Below are 22,875 nucleotides of genomic sequence, written 5' to 3'. Positions count from 1 at the left end.
CTAGTGTCCCGTATTGATGTGGCTCCAGTCACTGTTTTTCTTGTTCATTTTTCCTCCCCCAGATTCTTCTCTCATTTTCTAGGCTAGTATCTGGAGGGCAGAAAAAGGGAGAAAGCAAAGGCTTGTGTTCAATTCACTGGGTTTATCTAGAGGTCTAGATTTATAATTTTTAAATGAGTGGGTAACGTCTTATTAATGTAAACACAATCATTTCCTGGTTATCAAGCCTTTGGGGTTTTTCCAGGTTTCACTCTGTGTTCTTTGTTGGGTTGTGAATACCTTTGAACAGAACATTTTTGAGAATGTACCTTTACGTTTATTCTCCAAATTGGGCTTAAATTTGATTTTACAACAAAACCAACAATCAAGAGTGTTCTGTCAGTTTGTATGGGGTATGTCTGTTCACCAAGCATCTGCTTGTACCTGGCACGAGGGAGGCACATCGTGACAGGTAAGGTGCAGTCTGTGCATTCAGAGAGCCATCCCTCTCCCCTTCACTGTGAAGATGCCTCGAGAGCCTTTGCCAGGCTCTTCTGAAACTAGATCATCCTGTTGCCCTCATTTCTCTAATATTATCAGAAAGGGAAATCAGATTATTTTAGTATGACTTGTTTTTATTACATCTGTATTGGCTCTGATGCATACCACTCTCTTCATAAGCCATATGCTTAATGTGATATAGAATTTTTACCAGTGATTTATTGTAATTTAATATTCTGTCTTGTGGCTGGCTTACCACAATGGTGGATCTTAAAATTTAAATTCTTTGAACCAGAGAGTTTTCTAAAGCAATCCAGCCAGCTCTGTATCTCTCTTTGTAAGGCAGAAAAAAAGGAGGGAGGAGGAGGAAGAAAAATGCTCTTATAGTGGAAACTACGTGGAGAGTTGATATTTTGTAGCAATGGGGAGTCTTCATTTATTTATCAACTGTGTAGCAGTTGATCATGCTACATGACCATGACAAGATGGTTATCTTAGAGTTCCAGAGAAGATGATGTCCCTTCTCAGATCCCCAGACACTGGGGTGTGGGCAGTACATGCCCTGTGGTCCCAGAAGCTGAGAAAGCAGTCAGAGGAGCGACTGCTGCCCTAGCTGGGCTCTGCAGTCACGTCCACACCACGCGTAGCTGCTGAGGGTGTGACGCCACAACTGACGAGCTCCTGGACCTGCCCTGTGGTCAGAAGCACAGCTGAGAAGTGTGTGGGGGGGTGATTCTATTCCCATGAGTACCTTCTGTGAAAATGGTGCCCTTTCCACAATTACAAAAGCTTTTTTTTTTTTTTTTTTTTTTTGGACACAGAGTCTCACTCTGTTACCTGGGCTAGAGTGCCGTGGCGTCAGCCTAGCTCACAGCAACCTCAAACTCCTGGGCTCAAGCGATCCTCCTGCCTCAGCCTCCCGAGTAGCTGGGACTACAGGCATGCATCCCCATGCCTGGCTAATTTTTTCTATATATATTTTTAGTTGGCCAGATAATTTCTTTCTATTTTTAGTAGAGACGTAGTCTTGCTCTTGCTCAGGCTGGTCTCGAACTCCTGAGCTCGAGCGATCCACCCGCCTCGGCCTCCCATAGTGCTAGGATTACAGGCGTGAGCCACCGCGCCCGGCCCTACAAAAGCTTTTCATATTGCATAAGTATGTGATTAAATGATCTGTGGTCAGTGCAGATGGGAGATAAAGGAAGATGCCTTTTCTGGTACTTGAGTTGAATGGTACTTTCCATCACCCACCAAGCTGGTGCCATTGCCCTTGACCCCAGGCCATGCTTCCCTCTGCCTTGTCCCCTCCCTCTTCCTACAAGCCCCATGATCAGCTGGAGCTCATGGATATGACTGCTAGGTTGACCTCTGGTTTCCTGTGTGTTCTCTCACCTGGGGGCTGGGCCACGTCCAGCCTGCAGAGCTCCAAGATGAGAGAATATGGGGAAAGCACCTCCCTATTCGCAGCCTGTGATCTGATGACCCACAGGTCACCAAGGCCCTTTCCATGGTCCTGTCTCTTACCATATTCCTTAGTCTTTGTCTCCCAGTGATTCCAAGGTGACGTTCAGAGGCTTTCACATCTGCTAGGCAGGGCTCTGTTCTGTTATCTTGGTTTCTTAAAACCAAGAAATACACCTGTAAGACTGGGCCCTTCCAATTTCACAGTCTTTTTGAATATTGCAGGGACATAATTTATTCAGGTGGCTTTCTACTAAGGCCTAAAGAGAAAGAGGTTTGTCATTTTTCTATTTTTTTCTTTTTGCTCATCAGCAATGTAATTTTTCCTTCCTTTTCTTTTGTGGTATTTGTTCCCCCAACCACCTCCCCTCCCCTTTTAAAACTTTTTTATCGAAGAAAATTTTAAGCATATACAACAGTGGAGAGAGTTGTATGAGGAAGCTGAAAGTTCCAGCTTCAACAATTACCAACTCTTGAATATCTTGTGTCATTTGCAGCCCCACCTACCCATCCTTAATTATTTTGAAGCAAATACCAGACATCTTATTTCATCTATAAGTATTTTAGTATATATTTCTAAAAGATGAAGACTTTGGAAAATCATACTCCCATTATCACACCTAATGATTCCTTAATATCATCAATATTTAAATTTACCTGAATATCTCAAAATCTTTACATTTTGTTTTAATGCAATTGGTTGATCTCTTAAGTTTCTTTACATCTGTAGGTGCTCCTTCTCTCTTTTTCTTGCAATTTATTTATTGGAGAAGCTGGGTCTTTGGTTCTTTTTATTAATAGTTTCACCTAGTGCGGATTTTGCTGATTGTATCCTTATAGCATCACTGAACATGTTCTTCACTTCTCTGTATTTCCTATAAATTGGTGTTGTGTCTAGAGGCATGTTTAGGATTCCTATGTGATTTTTTTTGGCAAGCATACTTCATAGGTGGCAGTGTGAACTTCTTTTAGGAAGCACATAATGTTTAGTTGTCTTGTCGTGATGGCAGATTGAGTTTTTATGTGTTAAGTATTTAAAAGGGTTCAGTCCCCTTAATGTTTGCCTGGGCCCAGGTGTGGTGTGGTCTTGAGAAAGTGGGAAAAACAGAATATGTGGTGTGCTCAGAGTCCTTTCTCTGTTGAAATTCTTACAATGGTGGGGATCTTGTGTTCTCTGTCCCTGAACTATTTGCTTGTGTTGGTTCCTCCAGCACCCTAAAAGATGAGTTGGCATGAATTTGACCCAGAGCACTGCCATGGTTTGTTTCTGTTGGTCATGAAAGATCTGTTCACTCAAGGAACACTGAGTAAGAAGGTGCTCAGATTTTTTTGAAAGTGATTTTTGTATTTTAGAGGTGTTTCTTAGTTTGGCTAAACCAGTTGCTTTTGTTGATACTCTCCAGGTTGTGTGTTTCCATTTAATTTGTAAGGTAACTCTTTTCTTCTTTTAGGATCTGATTTTGCCCAACGGTGGAACTCCCGCAGGCACTTCAAGTCCAGCTTCTTCGTCTTCCCTTCTCAACAGACTTCAACTTGATGATGACATCGATGGTGAGACCCGAGATCTCTTTGTCACAGTTGACGATCCCAAGAAACACGTGTGTACGATGGAGACCTACATCACGTATAGGATCACCACGAAAGTAGGTCCCTTTGTTATATATGCCTGTGTTGAGTAGTCTTGGAATTGGGTCTCACTTCTGCCTTTGCTCTCTCCCTCTCTTTGTTCACCTTTATTACAACTGTGGATGTGACTTTTTGAGATAGTGCATGTATTCAGATTAAAAGGATTATATCTATATATAACAGTGGGTTTTTTAAATCTTAAAATGAGGGAGAAATTGTGACTAAGATCTTTCAAATAAACATTTAATCCCTATATTTGCACTTATTTTCTATCATGATACTATTTAACATGTTAATATTATATTACTATTGAAATTTATGAATCATTTTATCAACCTAAATCACTGTGATGAGACCATGATTATAATTTGGCCTACTTAGGGTTGATGGTAGGGGAGAAGGAATAAGAGGACAAGAATTAATACTTACTGACTTTCTGCTGTGTGCCAGGCAGGTAGTGGGCAGGGTGTCGAGCTTTAATTATTGTCACAGCAATCCTAAAAGTTGTATCTTTTAGTTACAGTTTTGCAGCTGAGAAAAACAGAAGCAGAAAGTATTAAGTAACTTATTGAAGGTCACAAAGTTTAACCAGGATCCTGACTTGAGTTTGTGGGACTATACAGCCCATATTAAAAAACAAATCATAGAAAAGTAAATTCTTGGAAAGAAAGGCAGAGAATAAAATACACTCATATTTTGTTTCTTTATCTTTTATTAGATGAAAATGTATTTTAAAAATTACACAAGTATTATAATACATTATTGTGAAAAATAAAAGAAACAGTACTAAAGACCAAATATGGAGTAGAAACCAGGAGTCTTCCTTAGCCCTTCTCATTTAGGTGGTGGTTCTTGCTGAAAGCAACCATTGCTAAACTTTGGTGCGTGTCCTTGCAATCCTTTTTCTTTGCATTTACATTCACACATATAGTTAGAAGATACATAATTTAGATTTCAGTATAATATTGCTTTCTGACTTTCATTTTACAAGACCTTTCTATGTTCATGTGACTATATCTAGCTTATTCTTTCAGTGTCTGCATAATTATTTATGCAATTATTATACAATATTTTTTCTCTATGGACATTTAAGGCTTCCCCAAGTTTTTGATGTTATTACCTGGTCCTTTCTGCACCTGGTTCACATTTGAAGATTTGTGTATATATGCATGTGCACATGTACACACACAGCCTTTCCCCGTTACCACTGCCACTGGGCGCCCACTGTTTCTCAGACGTTGGGCTAGGTGCTTAGGTGTATATTACTTCCTCAGAGATCCTAGGTTAATATACATATTCCCAGGAATTATTTCCATTTATTTAATTTTTCCTAGGATGAACTTATTTTTTACCCTGAAGTCAGTGAAATGCAAACCCTGTTTTTCTTAACTTGGTGCTGTATGTGGCCAAATGACAAGGTGACTGCCTTGCTGGCACAGCAATGCTTTGCCTGCCCTGACATTTTCCCCACTGCTACTTGATTCCTCTGGCCCCAAAATGCAAATACTGCAGGACATCTGTTAACTGATTCATAGGCCAGTGCTCATGCCGCAACTCACAAGTCTTTCCTACACCTCTTTGTTCCTTCCTTCCCTGCCCTTTTCCATTTGTGTTCTTATTTCTGTAACTTCTCATGGGCTTAGTTGATTTCCTGTAAGTCAGTAAATACCTTAGAGTAACATTTTGCAAGTTACAGTCCCACATTTTACTTGGCTGTGATGGTAGCCCCTCAAGATGATCTTGTTGCAGATCTAAGTTTTACTTCTTACCGTCTCTTCTACATCTGATCCCAAACCAGAGTTTCTTTTTTTTCTTTTGTTTTGGAGACAGGGTCTTGCTCTGTTGCTCAGACTAGAGTGCAGTGGAGTCATCATAGCTCACTGCAACCTTAAACTCCTGGGCTCGAGTGGTCCTCTTGCCTCAGCATCCTGAGTACGTAGGACTATAGTTATGTGCCATGATGCCTGGCTAATTTTTTTATTTTTTTGTAGAGATTGGGTCTTGCTATGTTGCCCAGGCTGGTCTTGAGCTGTCTTGGCCTCCCAAATTGCTAGGATTACAGGCATGAGCCACCACACCTGTCTTCTCTTTTCCTATTTCTAATAGTGACACCAGGTTTGGTATCTTGGTGGTGCATTTGGAGCCTTCTTCCCGAAAGTTGTGTTAAATGATATGTAGAGGTATGCAGGTGTGAGAGAAAGAGGACAAATGGGAACACAGAATCCCAACGCCTGATCCTGTCCTGGGACCTCCATTTCTGCTGAGGTCATCAAGCAAGGTTAACAGTCAGAGGATGAGGCTGTACAAATGCTTTGCTTTATTACTTTGAGGCTCTCCAATCCTAATTCAGATTCCTGATGGCCAAAGCTGGATGAACTGCAGAGTTCTTTTCGCCTGAGCTAAAATGAGTCTAGGGCTGACAGCCAACATAGGCAAAGAATTACCCACCCATGTCTAAGCCGTCAATATCTTCTCTCTCCAGTGGTGGAGAGCCAGTTGAGGCATTCTCAGGGCAGGCAGCTCCTAGAAAGTAACATGATAGCAGCTAGTTCTTGACGCTTACCATGTGCTGTACTCTTTTGCAATAGAAACCCTTTAATTTTTATTTTATGTAAGTAATGCATGTTAATTGTAGAAAACATAGAAAGTGCAAGTAAGCTAAAAATTGTAAAGCTCACTAGCCAGAAATAATCATTGATAACTTTCTGTGCTATTTTCCTCTATCCACGTACACAAATAAGTATCTTGCATGCTGCCAGTTCATTTAAACATTGTGAACATCTTTCTTTGCTAGTAAACACTGGTAAGCACACTTTTATGCCACCATTTCTAAGACTGCAGTAGTGTTCCAGCATGTGGATGTGCCATCATTTCTTTTGTGCTAAATGCTTTATTATTAATCTTCACACTCAATGAAGTAGATATTGGTACTGCTCTTATTTTATAAGTGAGGGAACTGAGCCACAGATATATTTAAAAAATTGCTCAAAGACATGCAGCTGATATGTAGTGGAGCTAGAACTTGAGTCTAGGCCTGTCTGATTCCAGAGTTCGTACACTTAATAATTGCACTAGACTTCCAAAAGACGTGATTTCCAAGAGAGAGATGGCTCCCACACTCAGCACTGTGATCCAGTACCATGGCCTGGCTGTTGAAACTGATGATGTAGAAATAGACTTGAGGGGGAAGAAATAGAGAAGAGCCTTCAACTCCCTCCAGAGGCCCTCCTTCTCTTGTCTTTTACCCTGTGCCCCTCAGCAACTCAGGAGGCTGAGATGGGAGGATTGCTTGAGGCCAGTTGTTTGAGACCAACCTGAGCAACATATTGAGACCCCGTCTATAAAAAAATGAAAAAAAAAAAAAAAAAGGCACAATGGCACGTGCCTGTAGACCAACTCAGGAGGCTGAAGCAGGAGGATTGCTTGGGCCCAAGAGTTCGAGACTGCAGCGAGCTATGATTGCACCACTGCACTCCAGCCTGAGCGACAGAGCAAGACCCTGTCTTGGTGCGGGGGCGGGGAAGTCTTATGCCCCAACCAGTTCCTCTTTCCAAATGCCTCAGTGGTCAACAGAGTGTAAATGCTGGTCAGAGGTTAGGTGTGGGGGAAAGACGGCTGTTGCTGACTGTGGCAGGAGAGCTTCAGTGGTGTGGTGGTGCAGAACCCGGTTTGCAGTGGGTTGGCGCGAGTGGGAGTGAGACAGAGCAGACGCGTGTTGGTAGCTTGGCAGTGAAAATGAGCATAGAGAGCGAGCAGTAGCCGAAAGAGGCTGTGGGGGTTGAGGGAGAGGGAGGCTTTTGTGGTTTTTTAAAGGATGAAGAGACTTGTTTAAATGCCAAGTGTCCAGTGTTGGTGGAGAAGGAGACATTAGGTTGAAGATTGGAGAGTGGGATGGAAGCTGCTGGAAGGTGGAAGGAGATAACAGTCTGAGCAAAAGTAGAGGGATTGGCCCCCGGGTGGAGGAGGAGGTGCACTCTTTCCATTGCTTCTGGAAAGAGAAGGGAAGTTTGTTTTGTGGCAGAAAGTTAGGGGGTTCTTTGCCTAAAGCTGCAGTTTTCTCTCTGAATGGATGAGGTCTTCTACTGAGAGTGAGAGGGAGGTTTTGAAGTGGGGATTAGAAGGTTTCAGAACTTTTACAGCTTTTTTGATAACTGAAGTGGAAAATGAGAGTGAGCTGACTAAGGGAGTGTAAGAGGTTGCTTGGCAGTGTAAGGGTGAGGGTGGAGACCAGTCTGCTGCCTGCCTGATTCTGTTTCCTCCCCAGCAGTGTGTGCTCACATGCCCGGTCTGGGAAAGCAAGACGTTGATGGTGGCGTTTTTGCCAGAGTTGGGCGAATGGACAGTGGGGGGAGGAGCGTTTCATCTTGTGGTAGACAGGGGATTGACATGCTGGGCCATGGAATGGACACGGAATAAGAAAGGAAGTAAAGATCTGAATGGACGAATGTCAAGGAACTTGAGGTCCCAAGAGGCTGAAAAACCAGGGGTATTGGGAAGCAGAAGAACCTGAAATAGAGGGGTGCTGTTGAGAGAGGGAGATGTGTGAATTTCTGCCAGGTATCAGCCTGTGGAGAGGCCCTGGAGTGGAAGGGGACATTGTTGGCTTACAGGCAGGTGTTGTACATGTGAACCACCTGGATCTTTAGGGCATCCAGCTCATGGAAGGGCTTTTGGAAGAAGAGCCAGGTGCCTGGATCTGCCAGGAATCAGGAGAAGTGACAGGGCTGTCAGTTGATGACAACTGTGAGGAGGGATAGAGGGTGTCTATAGCTTGGTGGCATGAGCCTCAAAAGGGTTGGTTTCCCCAGGGCTGTGGCAGTGAGGAGCAGTGTGCAGCGAGGAGGATGTCCACGGTGACTCCTGGCCTTGGGGCAAGCGAGGTTTGTGGCATGTGAGAAAATGGGCAGCTCAGGGAGGGATAGACGGCAGGCAGGCTGTATTCTCAGGGGTGAGTCATGTTTCAACATTTGAACAGGCTGAAGAACTACAGGACTCTATCAAGTTGGAATGGGTGTTCCAGAGAGCCTGGTGGAAACCTTTGAGAGGAAGGAGATAAATGGATGTCAGAGAAAGGAAGCCAGAGGAGCGTGAGGATGAAAGGCCAAAGGCCTTTCTAGTCTTCATTCTCAGGTGTTCTCTTAGGGGGGGTTTGAGGCAAAATAGGATTAGCTGGCTATTACCTGATAAGGGAAGAGCTTCCTTTGTTGGGAGATGCAGGTCACTTAGACGTCTTAGGATCCAGCTGTGTCCTGGACCAAATTTGTCTGGAGTGAGCCTGCTGTTTAAATTTTGGATTGAATGGGCATTCTATGGCATGGCCCTGGGCCACAGTTGTTGGGCACATCAGCTCCTGGGGCAGAAGGGGGACTTTGTGTGCTAGGGTGAGGCCCAGCAGACAGGCGCCCTGCTGGCTGATTGATTAGACTGTGGCTTTGTGTTTGGTTACCCGTTCTTAGAGTTGACTTTGGGTATGTACCCATGACCTCGTGATCTTTGCATATTCTAGGTTGTGGACACAATGTGGAAGGGCACAGAGCAAAATGATGTCATGGTTGTCTCTGGTTATGGAACTGTGGGTGGATGCTTTGCTTTTGTTTACCACAGATATTAGAAAATAGAGATAAACATATATTTCTTTATTTTCCTTTCTAACTTAGACTTTGAATTTTACAGAGGAAAAATTGACTACAAACTCACAGTTGGAGTTTTACTGGTCTGCATGTTTTGTGAATACTGTAAGACCTGAAAATGGTTTTCTCTCCAGAAATTCAAAGTAATGTCTGCGGCCCAGTTTGAGCGGGCACACAGCGTTCCATCGTGCGGATGCATCGCTAGCCTCGTTCCTGGCTCTACTTTTTCTCCCTGTCCTTGTTTTTCTCTTATCTTTCTCACCTACTTCTAATTTATGTCACTTGATCGTATTTTACATATTACTACATCTTTTCTAGAACAAGCTGTGGTAAAAATAAGTGCAGTAAATACTGGGTCAGAGAGTGTGAGTATCCTTCTGTTTTATGATGATTTTTTACCCTTATTGCTTTGAAAGCATCAAACAAGTTTTTCCTGCTGTATTAAGTTCCCTATGTCCTTAAAGGAGCTTTTTAAAAATGAGCATTTTTTGATGTGTGACTGTAAAAATACTGTATGAGAATGGTATAAAATTTGGAAATAAGGGTGAGTATCAACAGGACAGTTCTCATTATCAGTTCTAAATTTTTCTTCTAATTTTTTATATTCATTTTTAACACAAATGAAATCATAATGTATGTACAATTAATTTTGTATCTTGCCATTTTCCCTTAAAACTATATTGAAGCATTTTTTGTCATTAAGAATGTCTTAGAAACATAATTACTGATGGCCATTGAATAAATATACTATAAATTTCCTTAACAGTTTTTTACTGTTGGACATTCAGGTTACTTCTATTCCTTTGCTATTTTAAACAATATTGCAAATGAAGATCATTATACAAATATCTTTGTCATAGTTTAAACGTTTTTTTTCCCCAAAACAAAGGTAGATACCTAGAAGTAGAATAACAATGATTGAAAACCATAAATAAATGAAAGAATACAAGTGAATATTTTTATAAGCTTGCAATGGGGATGGCCTCCTTATTGAGACACCAAAAGTAGCAGCCTTTTTTTTTTTAATTTCAAAATATTAAAGGGGGGGGTACAAATGTTTTTGTTACATGGATACCTTTCATAGTGCTTAAGTCAGGGCTTTTAGTGTCCCCATCACCCAAATAGTGCTCATTGTACCCCACAGGTAAGTTTTCATCCCTCCCCTTCTTCCCCCTTCTTGATTTCCAATGACAGTTGTATCTCTTTGTACCCATGTGTGCCCATCAGTTAGCTCTCAATTATTAGAGAGTATGTGTGGTGGTGGTTTTTCCATTCCTGAGATAAATAGTAGCAACCTTAAAAGGGAGAAAACAGGATGAAATCAACTACATAATAGTGAAAAAATTCTGTATAAGAAAAACCATTTGGAAATTATGATAGGCAAATAGCAATAAAGAGCTTACATAGATGAAAAAGATTTGACTCACAATTAAAAAAAAAGACCCTGAAAAAAGAAGAAAAATATATGGCTGACTAACTTGTTCAACTCCAAAAGTTACTAAAGGAACAAAAATAAACATGGTATATTATTTTTCAATTATCAGTCCATCAGAGATAACTAGTTCCTGGCTGGATGCTGTGGCTCATGCCTATAATCCTAGCATTTGGGGAGGCAGAGGTGGGAGGATTGCTGGAGGCCAGTTCAAGGCCAGCCTAAGCAAGAGTGAGACCCTGTCTCTACAAAAAATTGAAAAATTAGCTGGATGTGGTGGCACTCTGGAGGCTGAGGCAGGAAGATCGCTTGAGCCCAGGAGTTTGAGGTTGCAGTGAGCTACGATGACATCACCGCATTCTAGCCTGGGCAACAGAGCGAGACCCTGTGTCAAAAAAAAAAAAAAATATATATATATATATATATATATGTATATATAAATTGCTATATTTCTGAAACAGTTTGACAATTAAAAATACGTGTGCTTTTTCATCTAGCAGTTCTGTCTTTGGGAATTTATTTTATTTTAAGGGAATTATTAGACAGGGACCTAATGATGCTTACTGTAGCATTGTTTATTGATTGAAAAATTGGGAACAACTTAAATAGGATTTGGTTTAATTATGGTATAGCCATTCAGTGGAATACCATATGTTAAAAATGATTATGTAGATCTGAATTTATTGACATAGAAGAATGTCCAAGATATATTAAAGACAAATGAGTGAATGAATGAATATACATAGAAAAAACCTGGAAAGATATAAACCATAATGTTAATTGTGCTTTTCTCTATTTAGAGGGATTATGGCTGATCTGTTTTTTATTTTTCCTGAGGTTTTAAAATAAGTGTATATAATCTGAATAAACAGAAGAAGAAGAAGGAAAAAAAAAGCCTGTTCCCCAAAAGTGAAATTGGTTGAGGCAAAACTTGTGTTTTATCATACTACTTTTTGTAGTTATCAAAAATTGATTTCAAAGTTAGAGTAGAAATGTTACATACACTATAATTTATGAAATGGATTTGCAAAACAAAGAGAAATTATTAGCTGATGATCATGTAACATTTAAGAAGGCAAAAAGTAGTGTCTTCCATGTGTTCCATTGACAATGGAAATGAGTTGTTTTCATTTGGTACCTTTCAGAATACACCTCTCGTGGGCCATGATCGTGGGCAAGTCCTCAGATGGAGCCTGTTGCGGGGGATTTCTGGGTCTTGAAAAACTTCCCTTTCAACATTCTTCTGACTGTTGAGGAAACTGTGGCTTAGGGGAGGCTTAGTGGCATCTCAGGGCTCTGGAAGGAGGTGGTGCAAGAACTGCGCAGGCGCAGAATTCCTCCTTCCCTGCCTAGGGGGTGTGTCCAGCTACCTGCTCCCGTTATTTTTTTTTTCTTTTCTTTTCTTCGTCATCGTCTTTTTTTTTTTTTAAATCAGCCCAAAATGTCATGCTCCAAGATTTCTATCATGCTATGCCTGAATATTAGTCAGCAGTGACTTATTCGTTGGATTTAAGTATTGTTTTTCTCCTCTCTCCAATGTCACAATGCTAATTTGGGGGTTCTATTACATTAGTGACAAATAACTACGTTGAGTGAATTTCCCCATACTTTTCAGCCTACCTCCCCAACATGGGGGAAGGGTTTTTTGTTTGTTTGTTTGTTTGTTTTGAGACAGGGATGGTCTCACTCTGTTGCCCAGGCTAGAGTGTAGTGGTGTCGCCATAGCTCACTGCAGCCTCAAACTTCTGGGCTCGAGCAGTCCTACCCACCAATGTGCCGAGTAGCTGGGACTACAGGCAGGTGCCACCATGCCTGGCTAATTTTTCTAGTTTTCGTAGGGACAAGGTCTCACCCTTGTTCAGGTTGGTCTCCAATTCCTGGCCTCAAGTGATCCTCCCATCTGGGCCTCCCAAAGTGCTAGGATTACAGGTGTAAGCCACTGTGCCCAGCCAAGGTTGTGTTTCGTAGGTGTATGCTGGTGCGTGGGACTTGCGAGGGGAAAACGATGCAGTGTGAGTTGGGGGCCATACGAAATTGAATCCTGTAATTTCACAATTTTACTCAGACTGTGAGCACAGGTTTTGGGGGAGGATGAAATCGTAATTTTCAATGCCAGAGCGGTTCACAGCTTTTTCTCTGTATGACTCTTGTTCATGTGTTTGTAAGATTTTCTTGGTGTTGTGAATTAAAACAGACTTTTGGCTTGAAGGAGTAAATTTATGAAATGTAGCCTGACCATTTTTATCTTGTACTTTAATTTCTGAGAACAGTGACCATCAGATAGTCTCTACCCTCATAGGGAAAAATGGCTTATCTGAGACACAGTTTTAGTTTGAGCAAATTACTGAGTAAAAATCTTATTTTGGCCAGGCGCAGTGGCTCATGCCTGTAATCCTAGCACTCTGGGAGGCCGAGGCGGGTGGATCACTCGAGGTCAGGAGTTCAAGACCAGCCTCAGCAAGAGCGAGACCCCGTCTCTACTAAAAATAGAAAGAAATTATCTGGCCAACTAAAATATATATAGAAAAAATTAGCCGGGCATGGTGGCGCATGCCTGTAGTCCCAGCTACTCGGGAGGCTGAGGCAGGAGGATCACTTAAGCCCAGGAGTCTGAGGTTGCTGTGAGCTAGGCTGATGCCACGGCACTCACTCTCGCCCGGGCAACAAAGCGAGACTCTGTCTCAAAAAAAAAAAAAAAAAAGATCTTATTTTGATATAAATCAGCCTAATTTTATTTAACATTGGTTTTCATTAAAGTGCTGCAGTCACATTTCAGAAAACTTTAACAATTCAGGAAAGGGGATAAGATTATTAAAATTTTTTTTGTAACACAATGGCATTTTGATATTATTATATTTCCTTCTAGATTTCTCTTATGTACCTAAAATACAACATAGTTTCAAGGTTATGGTTCTGGCAGAATATGGCAGATTAAGCAAAAATCTTTTCTATTTTCATCTAATCTGCCTCCTAAATGAGCAGTGATCTGTTATCTCTACTTTTTGTTTATTTCCCCTTTGGCAAAATTTGTCAGCATATTTAGCAGAAGGTGGAGACTTAATTTCTTTTCATAGATTTGGATTCAGTAGCAATATCCTAAGTAGAATTATTCTGCTAAAAGAAATTCTCAGAGTTAAGCTTGGAGGAAATGAATCAATGTTTCTAAACAATTCTGAAGGATAGTTGAGTTCCATTTCCTGAGGATACAGAGGAAAAAAATACCGTGACATTTTTATTCGAGCTTCTTGAATTTCTAACTGGGCTCAGTGGCCCAGGCTAGTCATTCTATGTTGGTAAACTCTGCCATTTGGCTGGTGCGTTCGGTGGAAGGAAAGTGTGTTCTTGCCTGGTTTAGTTATTCTGAGAGAGCTTTTTTCCTTCCCTTCAGCCAAAATATGCTACTATTCCCTTATGCTTATTTTTTCCATTCCGTTCTTATTTGCAGAGTACCCGGGTGGAGTTTGACCTGCCAGAATATTCTGTTCGTCGAAGATACCAGGATTTTGACTGGTTGAGGAACAAATTGGAAGAATCCCAGCCCACTCATCTCATTCCCGTAGGTAGTAAGTCATTACCGCTTGTTTCTCATTTTGCCTGCATTATCTTTCCCGAAAGGCTCACTCAGCTTGTGCTCTTTAAATTACTGGTAAATCCTGCCATACATTTTATACTAGATTCACCTATCAAATGTATGTAAAACATGTTTATGGATACTGTATAGAATATTTCACCTTTTGGGTTTTGGTTTTAGATTTGTCATATAGTGTGCCAGTTCTTGGGTGGGGTGGGGTAAATTTTCACTTTCACTATGATAATTTTTTGAGGTTTGGATAGTCCTAATTTTCATTTGCTGCCTCTTTAAAGATTGAAGCTTGGAAGTATAAGCCTTGTGGAAGCTCTTTCCCCCTTCGTAGACATTGTTCTTGAGGTTTGGATGGCTGCCACCAGGTGAAGAATGATGGCTCAGATTGCAGCTGGCTGGGCTTTCTTTAGACATGGGAGCAGGAATCTAGCACACAATCCATTTTAACCACAGTTTTTCATTGGAAAAACAAACAAGGAAACCACCTAACTATTTATTGAAGCAGCGTAACATTTATTTACTATAGTATTTCCATCTGCACATGTTTTAACAGAACCAGAGCAAATAAAATTTGAAAGACTACTAAATACTAAATCAACACTCATATTGAGTACTTTTCTGACTACTTTTTTCTTTTCTTTCTTTCTTTTTTTTTTTTTTCCTGAAACAGGGTCTTGCTTTGTTGCCCAGGCACGAGGGCAGTGGTGTGATTATAACTCACTGCAGCTTCAAACTCCTGGGCTCAAGCTATCTTCCTGCCTTAGCCTCCAGAGTAGCTGGAACTATAGGCACGTGCCACTAAGCCTGGCTAATTTTCCTAGTTTTTGTAGAGTCAGGGTCTTCCTTACTCAGGCTGGTCTTTTACTCCTGGCCTCAAGCAATCCTCCCACCTAGGTCTCCCAAGTCCTAGGATTACAGGCCTGAACCACCTGCCTGGCCTGACTTCTTTTGTTAAAGGTAGACTTAACTGTTTAGATACTAGATGTTTCTTGGGCTTTGGGGGCTTTAGGGCAGTTTAGGTCATAAAATTCCTCAGAGGGGCTGATTTATCTTTCACCAAAAACCTCAGTTCAATGATAACTTCTTAGCACCATCAACTTTTCTGTCACCACTGCTTCTTCAAACCTTTTTCCCCCATGGTTGGAAGAGGCTGTATATGTTGTGAGCATGCTGGGAGTTTTCTTGGTTTTCACAGTGAAAAGAGCCACGTTGCTAGTGGCGTGGTAGAAATGATGGGTCTTGCCGTTCTTTCTCAGGGCATTTCCTTTTTCCCCAATCACATATCCTCTCTGCTCTCCAAGGCTGCCTTTTGCTTTTCACTTAAAAACATGCCTGAAGAGGAAACAATAGATTTTAAAGAGTTGGGATTATTCCTTAAAATAGAATCTTAATTTGGCAAAATTGACAGTGAATCATTTTTTAAAAATAAACTTCTTATTTTAGAACAGTTTTAGAGTTACAGAATTATTGCAAAGATAGAGGATTTTCATACCCCACACCCAGTTTTGCTTGTTATTAACATTTTATATTAATATGACACATTTTGTTGTAATTGATGAACCAATCATTATTAAGTAAGCATTATTATTAACTAAAAGTCCTTTATTCCGAGTTCCTAGTTAGTTTTTGCCTAATGTCCTTTTTCTATTCCAGGATCCCACATTACATTTAGTAGTCATGTCCCTTAGGCCCTTCTTGTTTATGACAGTTTCTCAGGCTTTCCTTGTTTTTTGATGACCTTGACAGTTTTGAGGAGCACTGGACAGGTGTTTTGTAGAACATCCCTCAATTGACATTTGTCTGATGTTTTTCTTGTCATTAGATTGGGGTAATATATTTTGGGGAGGACAACCACGGAGGTCAGGTGCCTTTCTCATCACCCACATCGAGGGCACATGCTGTCAGCACTGTGTGTCACTGTTGATGTTAGCCCTGATCACCTGACTAGAGGCAGTGTCAGGTGTCTTCACTGCACAGTTCCTTTCTTCCCCCTCCCTTTCCTTACTGTACTTTGGAAGGAAGTGGCTCTTTATGGGCAGCGCTCACTGCACGTCAGGGGAATTCGGCTCCCCCTCTTGGCAGCTGGTACATTTGAGGTTTGGTATGCGAAGAGCAAAAGTTAGACAGTGACACCTGCTGGTGACATATAGCGGCTCATCCACAGACGCTAAAAGAATGGAAGAGTCTCCAGAATGATCCAGAGTGTCTTTCAGTGTGGTCTCTTATCTTCTGGGTAGAAGCAGCGAGTAGAAAGGTACTTCAAAAAAAAGTGGAGACTTAAATTTCTTTATAAATTCTTGGTACTCACATATCTGGAGTGGAGAGAGATTTAATACAGGAGAGCGTCTCTGATTTAAACATGAAAGTCAAACCAGAAACAACCCCCCTTTTCCCCTAGTAGAACTCATTCTACAGCAGCTTTGCTAGGAGGTGTCTGTCCTATTATTAAGCATCAACTTGGTGTTAATCTTTTTCCTAGGCCTGGTAGATGACTTTGGGGAAGAACAGAGGGTGGGGTGAGAGGTTATAAGAAAGACAAGGGACCCCTGCCTTGGGGAACGTACTGTCAAGTGGAGACCCAGTAAACAATGTAATTGTTGTTTAGATTTTCATTTCTTTTTTAAAAATTTACCCATTTAAAATGTACAGTCAAAGGCTTTTAGTATATTCATAGAATTGTACAGCCATCAGGACAGTCAATTTTAGAAACTTCGCTTCACCCCAAGAAGAAACCTCACACCCCTTAGTTGTCACCTCCAAACCCTCTATCTCGCCCAGCCCCTGGCAACCACTTACCTACTTTGTCCCGATAGATTTGCTGATTCTGGACATTTCATATAAGTGGAATGAGACATTATGTGATCTTCTGTAACTGGCTTCTTTTACTTAGCATAATGTTTTCAAGGTTCATCCATGTCATAGCATATATTAATATTCCATTCCTTTTTATTGCCGAATAATATTCCATTGTGTGTATATAGCACATTTGGTCTATCTACTTACCCTAGATAGACATTTTGGTTGTTTCTCTTTTTGGCTATTATAACTAATACTGCTATGAACATTCATGTACAAGTTTTTCTGTGGACATATGTTTTTGTTTTTCTTGAGTATAATTGCTGAATCATATATAACTAAGAGTATAATTGCTGAATCATATATAACTCTATATTTAACCTTTTGAAGAACCACCAGACTATTTTCAAAAGTGACTGCATCATTTTACATTCCCACATGTAGTGTACAGCAGTTCTGGTTTTTCTACATCTCCATCAACACTGGTTATTATCTGTCTTTTTGATTATAGCCATCCTGGTGGATGTGAAATTATATCTCATTGTAGTTTTAATTTGCATTTCCCTGATGGCTAATGATGTTGAGCACCTTACTTCCTTGAAGAAATACCTATTAAGATCCATTGCTCATTTAAACATTAGGGTGTCTTTTTATTATTGAGTTGTCATAGTTCTTTGTATATTCTAGATACAAATGGCTTATCAGATAAATGATCTGCAAAAATTTTTTTGAGACAGACAGAGTCTTGCTATATCACCCAGGCTGGTCTCAAACTCCTGGCCTCAAATGATCCTCCAGCCTCAGGCTCCAGAGTAGCTGGGACTACAGGTGCATGCCACCACACCTGGCTAACTTTTAAAATTTTTTCAGAGACAGGATCTCGCTATGTTGCCCAGGCTGGTCTTGAACTCCTGCCTTCAAATGATCCTCCTGCCTCAGGCTCCCAGGTAGCTGGGATTAAGCCCAGCTGGTGGTGTCTCTTGGAGTACAAAGGTTTTGTTTTGTTTTTTTGGTGAAGTCCAACTTATTTTTTTCTTTGGCTGCTTGTGCTTTTGCTGTCACATTAAGAAACTATTGCCTAATCCAAAATCATGATTTATACCTGTGCTTTCTCCTAAGAGTTTTATAGTTTTAGTTATTTAGTCCATTTTGAGTCCATTTTTAGATAAGTTTTCATTTCTTTGATTACTAGTGAAGGCTGAATATCTTTGCATGACTTTATTGGACATTGGCATTTTAAATGAATTGCCTCTTCATTTTTCTCTCTTTTATTTTTCCTTATTGGTTTGTGGGGAAAAAAATTAACCCAGTTGGGAATATCTTATCTTTCTACCTATTTTTTCTCCATTTATCATTTGTCTTAGACTTAGCTCTCTAAAAAAACCCACCTCTTCCCTCCCACCCAAGTTAATCTTTCCTTTACAGTTTCTGGCTTTGAAGGCTGTTTCTAACATAGAATGTTAAAATTTTGTGTATTTTCTTATATTATTTTTATGCCTTTATTTTTTATATTTAAATCTAGAATTTATTCTGTGGTAAGATGTGTGTACTTTACTTTGTTAGATGGTGTGTAAGTTCTCCCAGAAGCACTTATAACTAATCAGTCATCTTTCTCATAGTTCATGCATTAAACTGTATCATGTATTAGATGTGTATATTCCTGGGCTGTTTCTGAACCATTTGGTCTATTGATCTCTCTAGTTTGATGCTCCGTCTACACTATTTGAATTATCGTACCTTTCCAGCACATTTCAATATTTCATGGGTCCCCATCTCTGCCCCCACCTCTCAATATACTTTGTTTTCAGAGCTCTTCTACCTATTTGCACGTGTCTTATTTTTTTGGAGGGACTTTAGGATCTTTTTGAATCAGCTGGAAAACTTAGGGGAATGGTGGTGAGTTCCATGGTTTTTGATGCCTTCTTAACTCAGCTATGATTAATAACGTTTGAGAATTACTGAACTTTCAGATTCTACTGCTTATGTTAGGAGCATGGAGATAAAATCTACTCTTTACCTGGGCTTCATTGGAGCCACGTGAAACTGTAAGTAAACAGCCAGCCAGACTGTGGTTCTGGGGAGGCACCTGTGTTCTTGGGTTTGCCCTTCCTTGTTGGCTGTCCTCAGGCCTGCCCTTGTTTCTGGTCCCTGTGGCTCTGATTTTGACAGCTTCTGGGACTCTACTGGAGAAACCCAACCCTGGACTTCATAGGCTAACCTTTGCTTTGCCTGAGTAGAATCATAGGATGGTTGATATTGATTGATTGACTTTTCTGTCAATCCAGTCTTTTCTACTTTGTGTCTTCAACAAATCTGGCCTATTAACAGCACCATTTTACGTCTTCTGGTGCCACAACAGATTTTTTTCTTTCTTTTTATATTGCTTTGTTCCTTAGGAATTTTAAAAGCAGAAAGAAATAACCATATATTATTTTTTTTTAATTTCAGAATATTACAGGGGTATAAATGTTTTGGTTACATGGATTGCTTTTGTACTGCTTGAGTCAAAGTTATAAGTGTGCCTGTCACCTTGATAGTGTACATTGTACCCGTTAGGTATGATTTCACCCATCCCCTCCTCCTGCCTCCCACCTGCTTGATTTCTGCAGAGTTTTACTTCCATTTGTGCACATGAGTGCTGTTCGATTAGTTCCAATTTAATGGTGAATACATGTGATGTATGTCTTTCTATTCTTGTGATACTTCATTTAGGAAAATGGTCTCCAGTTCCATCCAGATTGTTGCAAACAGTATTAATTCATTTTTTTTTATGGCTGAGTAGTACTGCATGGCATACATATACCACATTTTATTAATCCACTCATGAATGGATGGGCATTTTGAGTCGATGCCACATATTTGTGATTGTGAATTGTCTGCAATAAACATTCCAGTGCAAGGGTCTTTTTGATAAAATGACTTTATTTCCTTTGGGTAAATACCCAGTAGTGGGATTGCTGGATCAAATGGTAAGTCTATAGTAGATCTTTAATTCTTTGAGGAATCTCCATACTATTTTTCATAGAAGTTGTACTAGTTTGCTGTCCTACCAACAGTGCATAAGTGTTCCTTCTCTCCATATCCATGTCAGCATCTATTGTTTTGGGACTTTTTGATAAAAGACATTCTCACTGGGGTTAGGTGATATCTCATTGTGGTTTTGATTTGCATTTCCCTGATGATTAGTGACACTGATCATTTTTTCATATGTTTATTAACCATCTATTTACTTTTGAAAAACTTCTGTTCATGTCTTTTGCCCACTCTTTCATAGAGTTTGATTTTTTTCTTGCAGATTTGCTTGATTTCTTCGTAGATTCTGGTTATTAGCCCTTTATTGGATGTATAGCATGCAAATATTTTCTCCCATTCTGAAAGTTTTCTCTTCGCTCTGTTGATTATTTCCTTGGCTGGGCAGAAGCTTTTTAATTTAATCAAGTTCCATTTATTAATTTTTGTTGTTGCTGTGATTGCCTTTGGGATTGTGTTCATAAATCCTTTGCCAAGGCTGATATCTGGAAGAGTGTTTCCAACCTTTTCTTCTAGAATTCTTATGGTTTCATGTCTTAGGTTTAGGTTTGTTATCCATCTTGAATTAATTTTTGTGAGTGGTGAGAGATTTGGATCCTGTTTCAGTCTTCTACAGGTGGCTATCCAGTTTTCCCAGCACCACTTATTGAAATAGGGATTCATTTCCCCAGTGTATATTGTTGTCTGCTTTGTCAAAGATCAGATGGCCATTTGTGGATGGTTTTATATCTGGGTTCTCTGTCCTGTTCCATTGGTTTATGTCTCTGATTTTTTGTGGCCTTGTAGTATAGCTTAAAGTCTGGTAACTTGATGCCTCCCAATTTGTTCTTTTTGCTTAAGGTTGCTTTGGCTATTTAGGCTCTTCTCAGGTTCCAAATGAAGCGTAGAATTATTTTTTCTAGATCTGCAAAAAATGACATTGGTATTTTGATGGGGATTGCATTGAATCTTTAAATCACTTTGGGTAGTATAGACATTTTAACAATGTTGATTCTGCCGATCCATAGCATGGTATGTTTTTCCATTTGTATACATATTCTGCAGTTTCCTGTCTCAGTGGTTCATAGTTCTCTCTGTAGAGATCTTTTACTTCCTTAGTTAAATACATTCCTTTCTTTGTAGCTATTGTGAAAGATATTGAGTCTTTGATTTGATTCTCAGCTTGGCTGTTGTTGGTGTATAGGAATGCTACTGATTTGTGTACATTGATTTGGTAGCCTAAGACTTTGATGAGTTTATTTATCAATTCCAGGGGTCTCTTGGTGGAATCTTTGGGGTTTTCTAGATATAAGATCATATCATCAGTGAAGAGTGATAGTTTGATTTCCTCTTTCCCCATTTGGTTACCCTTAATTTCCTTCTCTTGCCTGATTGGTCTGGCTAGATCTTTATTTTTACTTCTGTTTATGTGGTAAATCACATTTATGGATTTACATATGTTGAACCATAGGAGGGACCCTGTAGTTCCCAGGGGGCTGCTTGGTCTCCACCACCACTGAGGTGGGGTGAGGAGCAAGGCAGTTTTTGGCTAGGTTATGGGAGCTTGAAAGGTTTTGCAAAGCCCCAGGGTGGCTCAGACTAACCATATACTCTTAAAATGTCATCTTGAAACTAGAATTGTGCTGGGTGGGTATGTTTGTCATGTCATAATGGCAGTTCACTGTGTTTTTCTTTGTTATGTAATAGTTGCAGCCATCAGAAAGTCTGTATTGTGACTTTTTTTCTCAGTGTTTTTTTAATATCGAGATATAATTAATATTAAAAAAACTTACATATATTTAATGCATACAGTTTGATGGGCTTGTCTACATCCATGATACCAGCACCACAATCAAGGTAACAAACAGATCTATCACCCTCAAAAGTTTTCTTTTGCCTCTTTGCTTTTTTTTTTTTTGGTAAGAATACTTAACGAGATCTATCCTCTTAAACAAATTTTTAAGTGCACAACATGATACAGTTGTGCTATGGTACAGAAAAGAGGGGACTCCCTCTTTTCTAAAATTTTACTTTCTGCAGTTTGTTACTTGGAGTCTGAAAATATTAAATGAAAAATTCCAGAAATAATCCTTAAGTTTTAAATTGTGAGCCACTTTGAATAGTGTGATGAAATCTTGTACAGTCCTTCCCGGGAAATGAATCATCCCTTTGTCCAGTGTATCCACACTGTAGACACTGCCCACCTGTGAGTTACTTAGTAGCCCTCTTGGATATCAGATCAACAGATCACAAGAAGAAGGGTGAGTACAGTACCATGAGATATTTGGATAGAAAGAAAATAGGCCACATTCACATAGCTTTTGTTATAGTATATTATAATTAGATTTTGTTATTGTTAGTCTCTTACTGTGCCTAATTTACAAATGAAAATTTATCATAGGTATGTATGTATAGGAAAAAACATAGTGTATATAGGGTTTGATACTGTCCATGGTTTGAGGCATCCACTGCAGGTCTTGGAATATCCTCCTTGGGCAAGGGGAGCAATACCATATTAACTATAGGCACCATGTTGTACAGCAGATATCTAGAACTTATTCGTCTTGAATAACACTAACTTTACACATGCTGAACGATAACTCCCTATTTCCCTCTCCCCCCATCCCCTGCAACCACCATTCATTCTGTCTTCTGCTTCTATATGGTTCAGTGGTTTTAAATCTGTTTCATTTGCTGGAGTACTAGTTACACAGCAGAGAGATTTCATGATTAGATGGACACACATAGATTTGAAAGATGAAACAAATATGTTTAACACTTTAGTGTTTAATTTCACTTGGAGATTTGTTCAACTTCTATGAAGGAAGCCTTATGGAAGGATGCATTTGCATTTATTA

At 40.0% G+C, this 22,875-nt stretch overlaps 1 protein-coding gene across 4 annotated transcripts in view; it reads left to right on the top strand.

Annotated features, from left to right (window-relative positions):
• SNX30 (sorting nexin family member 30) overlaps positions 1-22,875 on the top strand; it is a 102,270-nt gene that overhangs the window by 38,645 nt on the left and 40,750 nt on the right. For all 4 annotated transcript variants that reach the window (XR_006737930.1, XM_045563609.1, XM_045563610.1 and 1 more), the window contains exons 2-3: positions 3,393-3,584; positions 14,075-14,185. Coding sequence is in view for 3 of the 4 variants with exons in the window: in XM_045563609.1 (XP_045419565.1) it covers positions 3,393-3,584; positions 14,075-14,185 (303 nt within the window). In the remaining variant the exon portion in view is untranslated. The remainder of the gene's footprint in view (positions 1-3,392; positions 3,585-14,074; positions 14,186-22,875) is intronic.

This window comes from Lemur catta, chromosome 10, assembly GCF_020740605.2.
Source record: "Lemur catta isolate mLemCat1 chromosome 10, mLemCat1.pri, whole genome shotgun sequence".
Taxonomy (NCBI): domain Eukaryota; kingdom Metazoa; phylum Chordata; class Mammalia; order Primates; family Lemuridae; genus Lemur; species Lemur catta.
The sequence above is the reverse complement of the archived record's forward strand: the minus strand, read 5'-3'. Positions and strand labels throughout refer to the sequence as shown.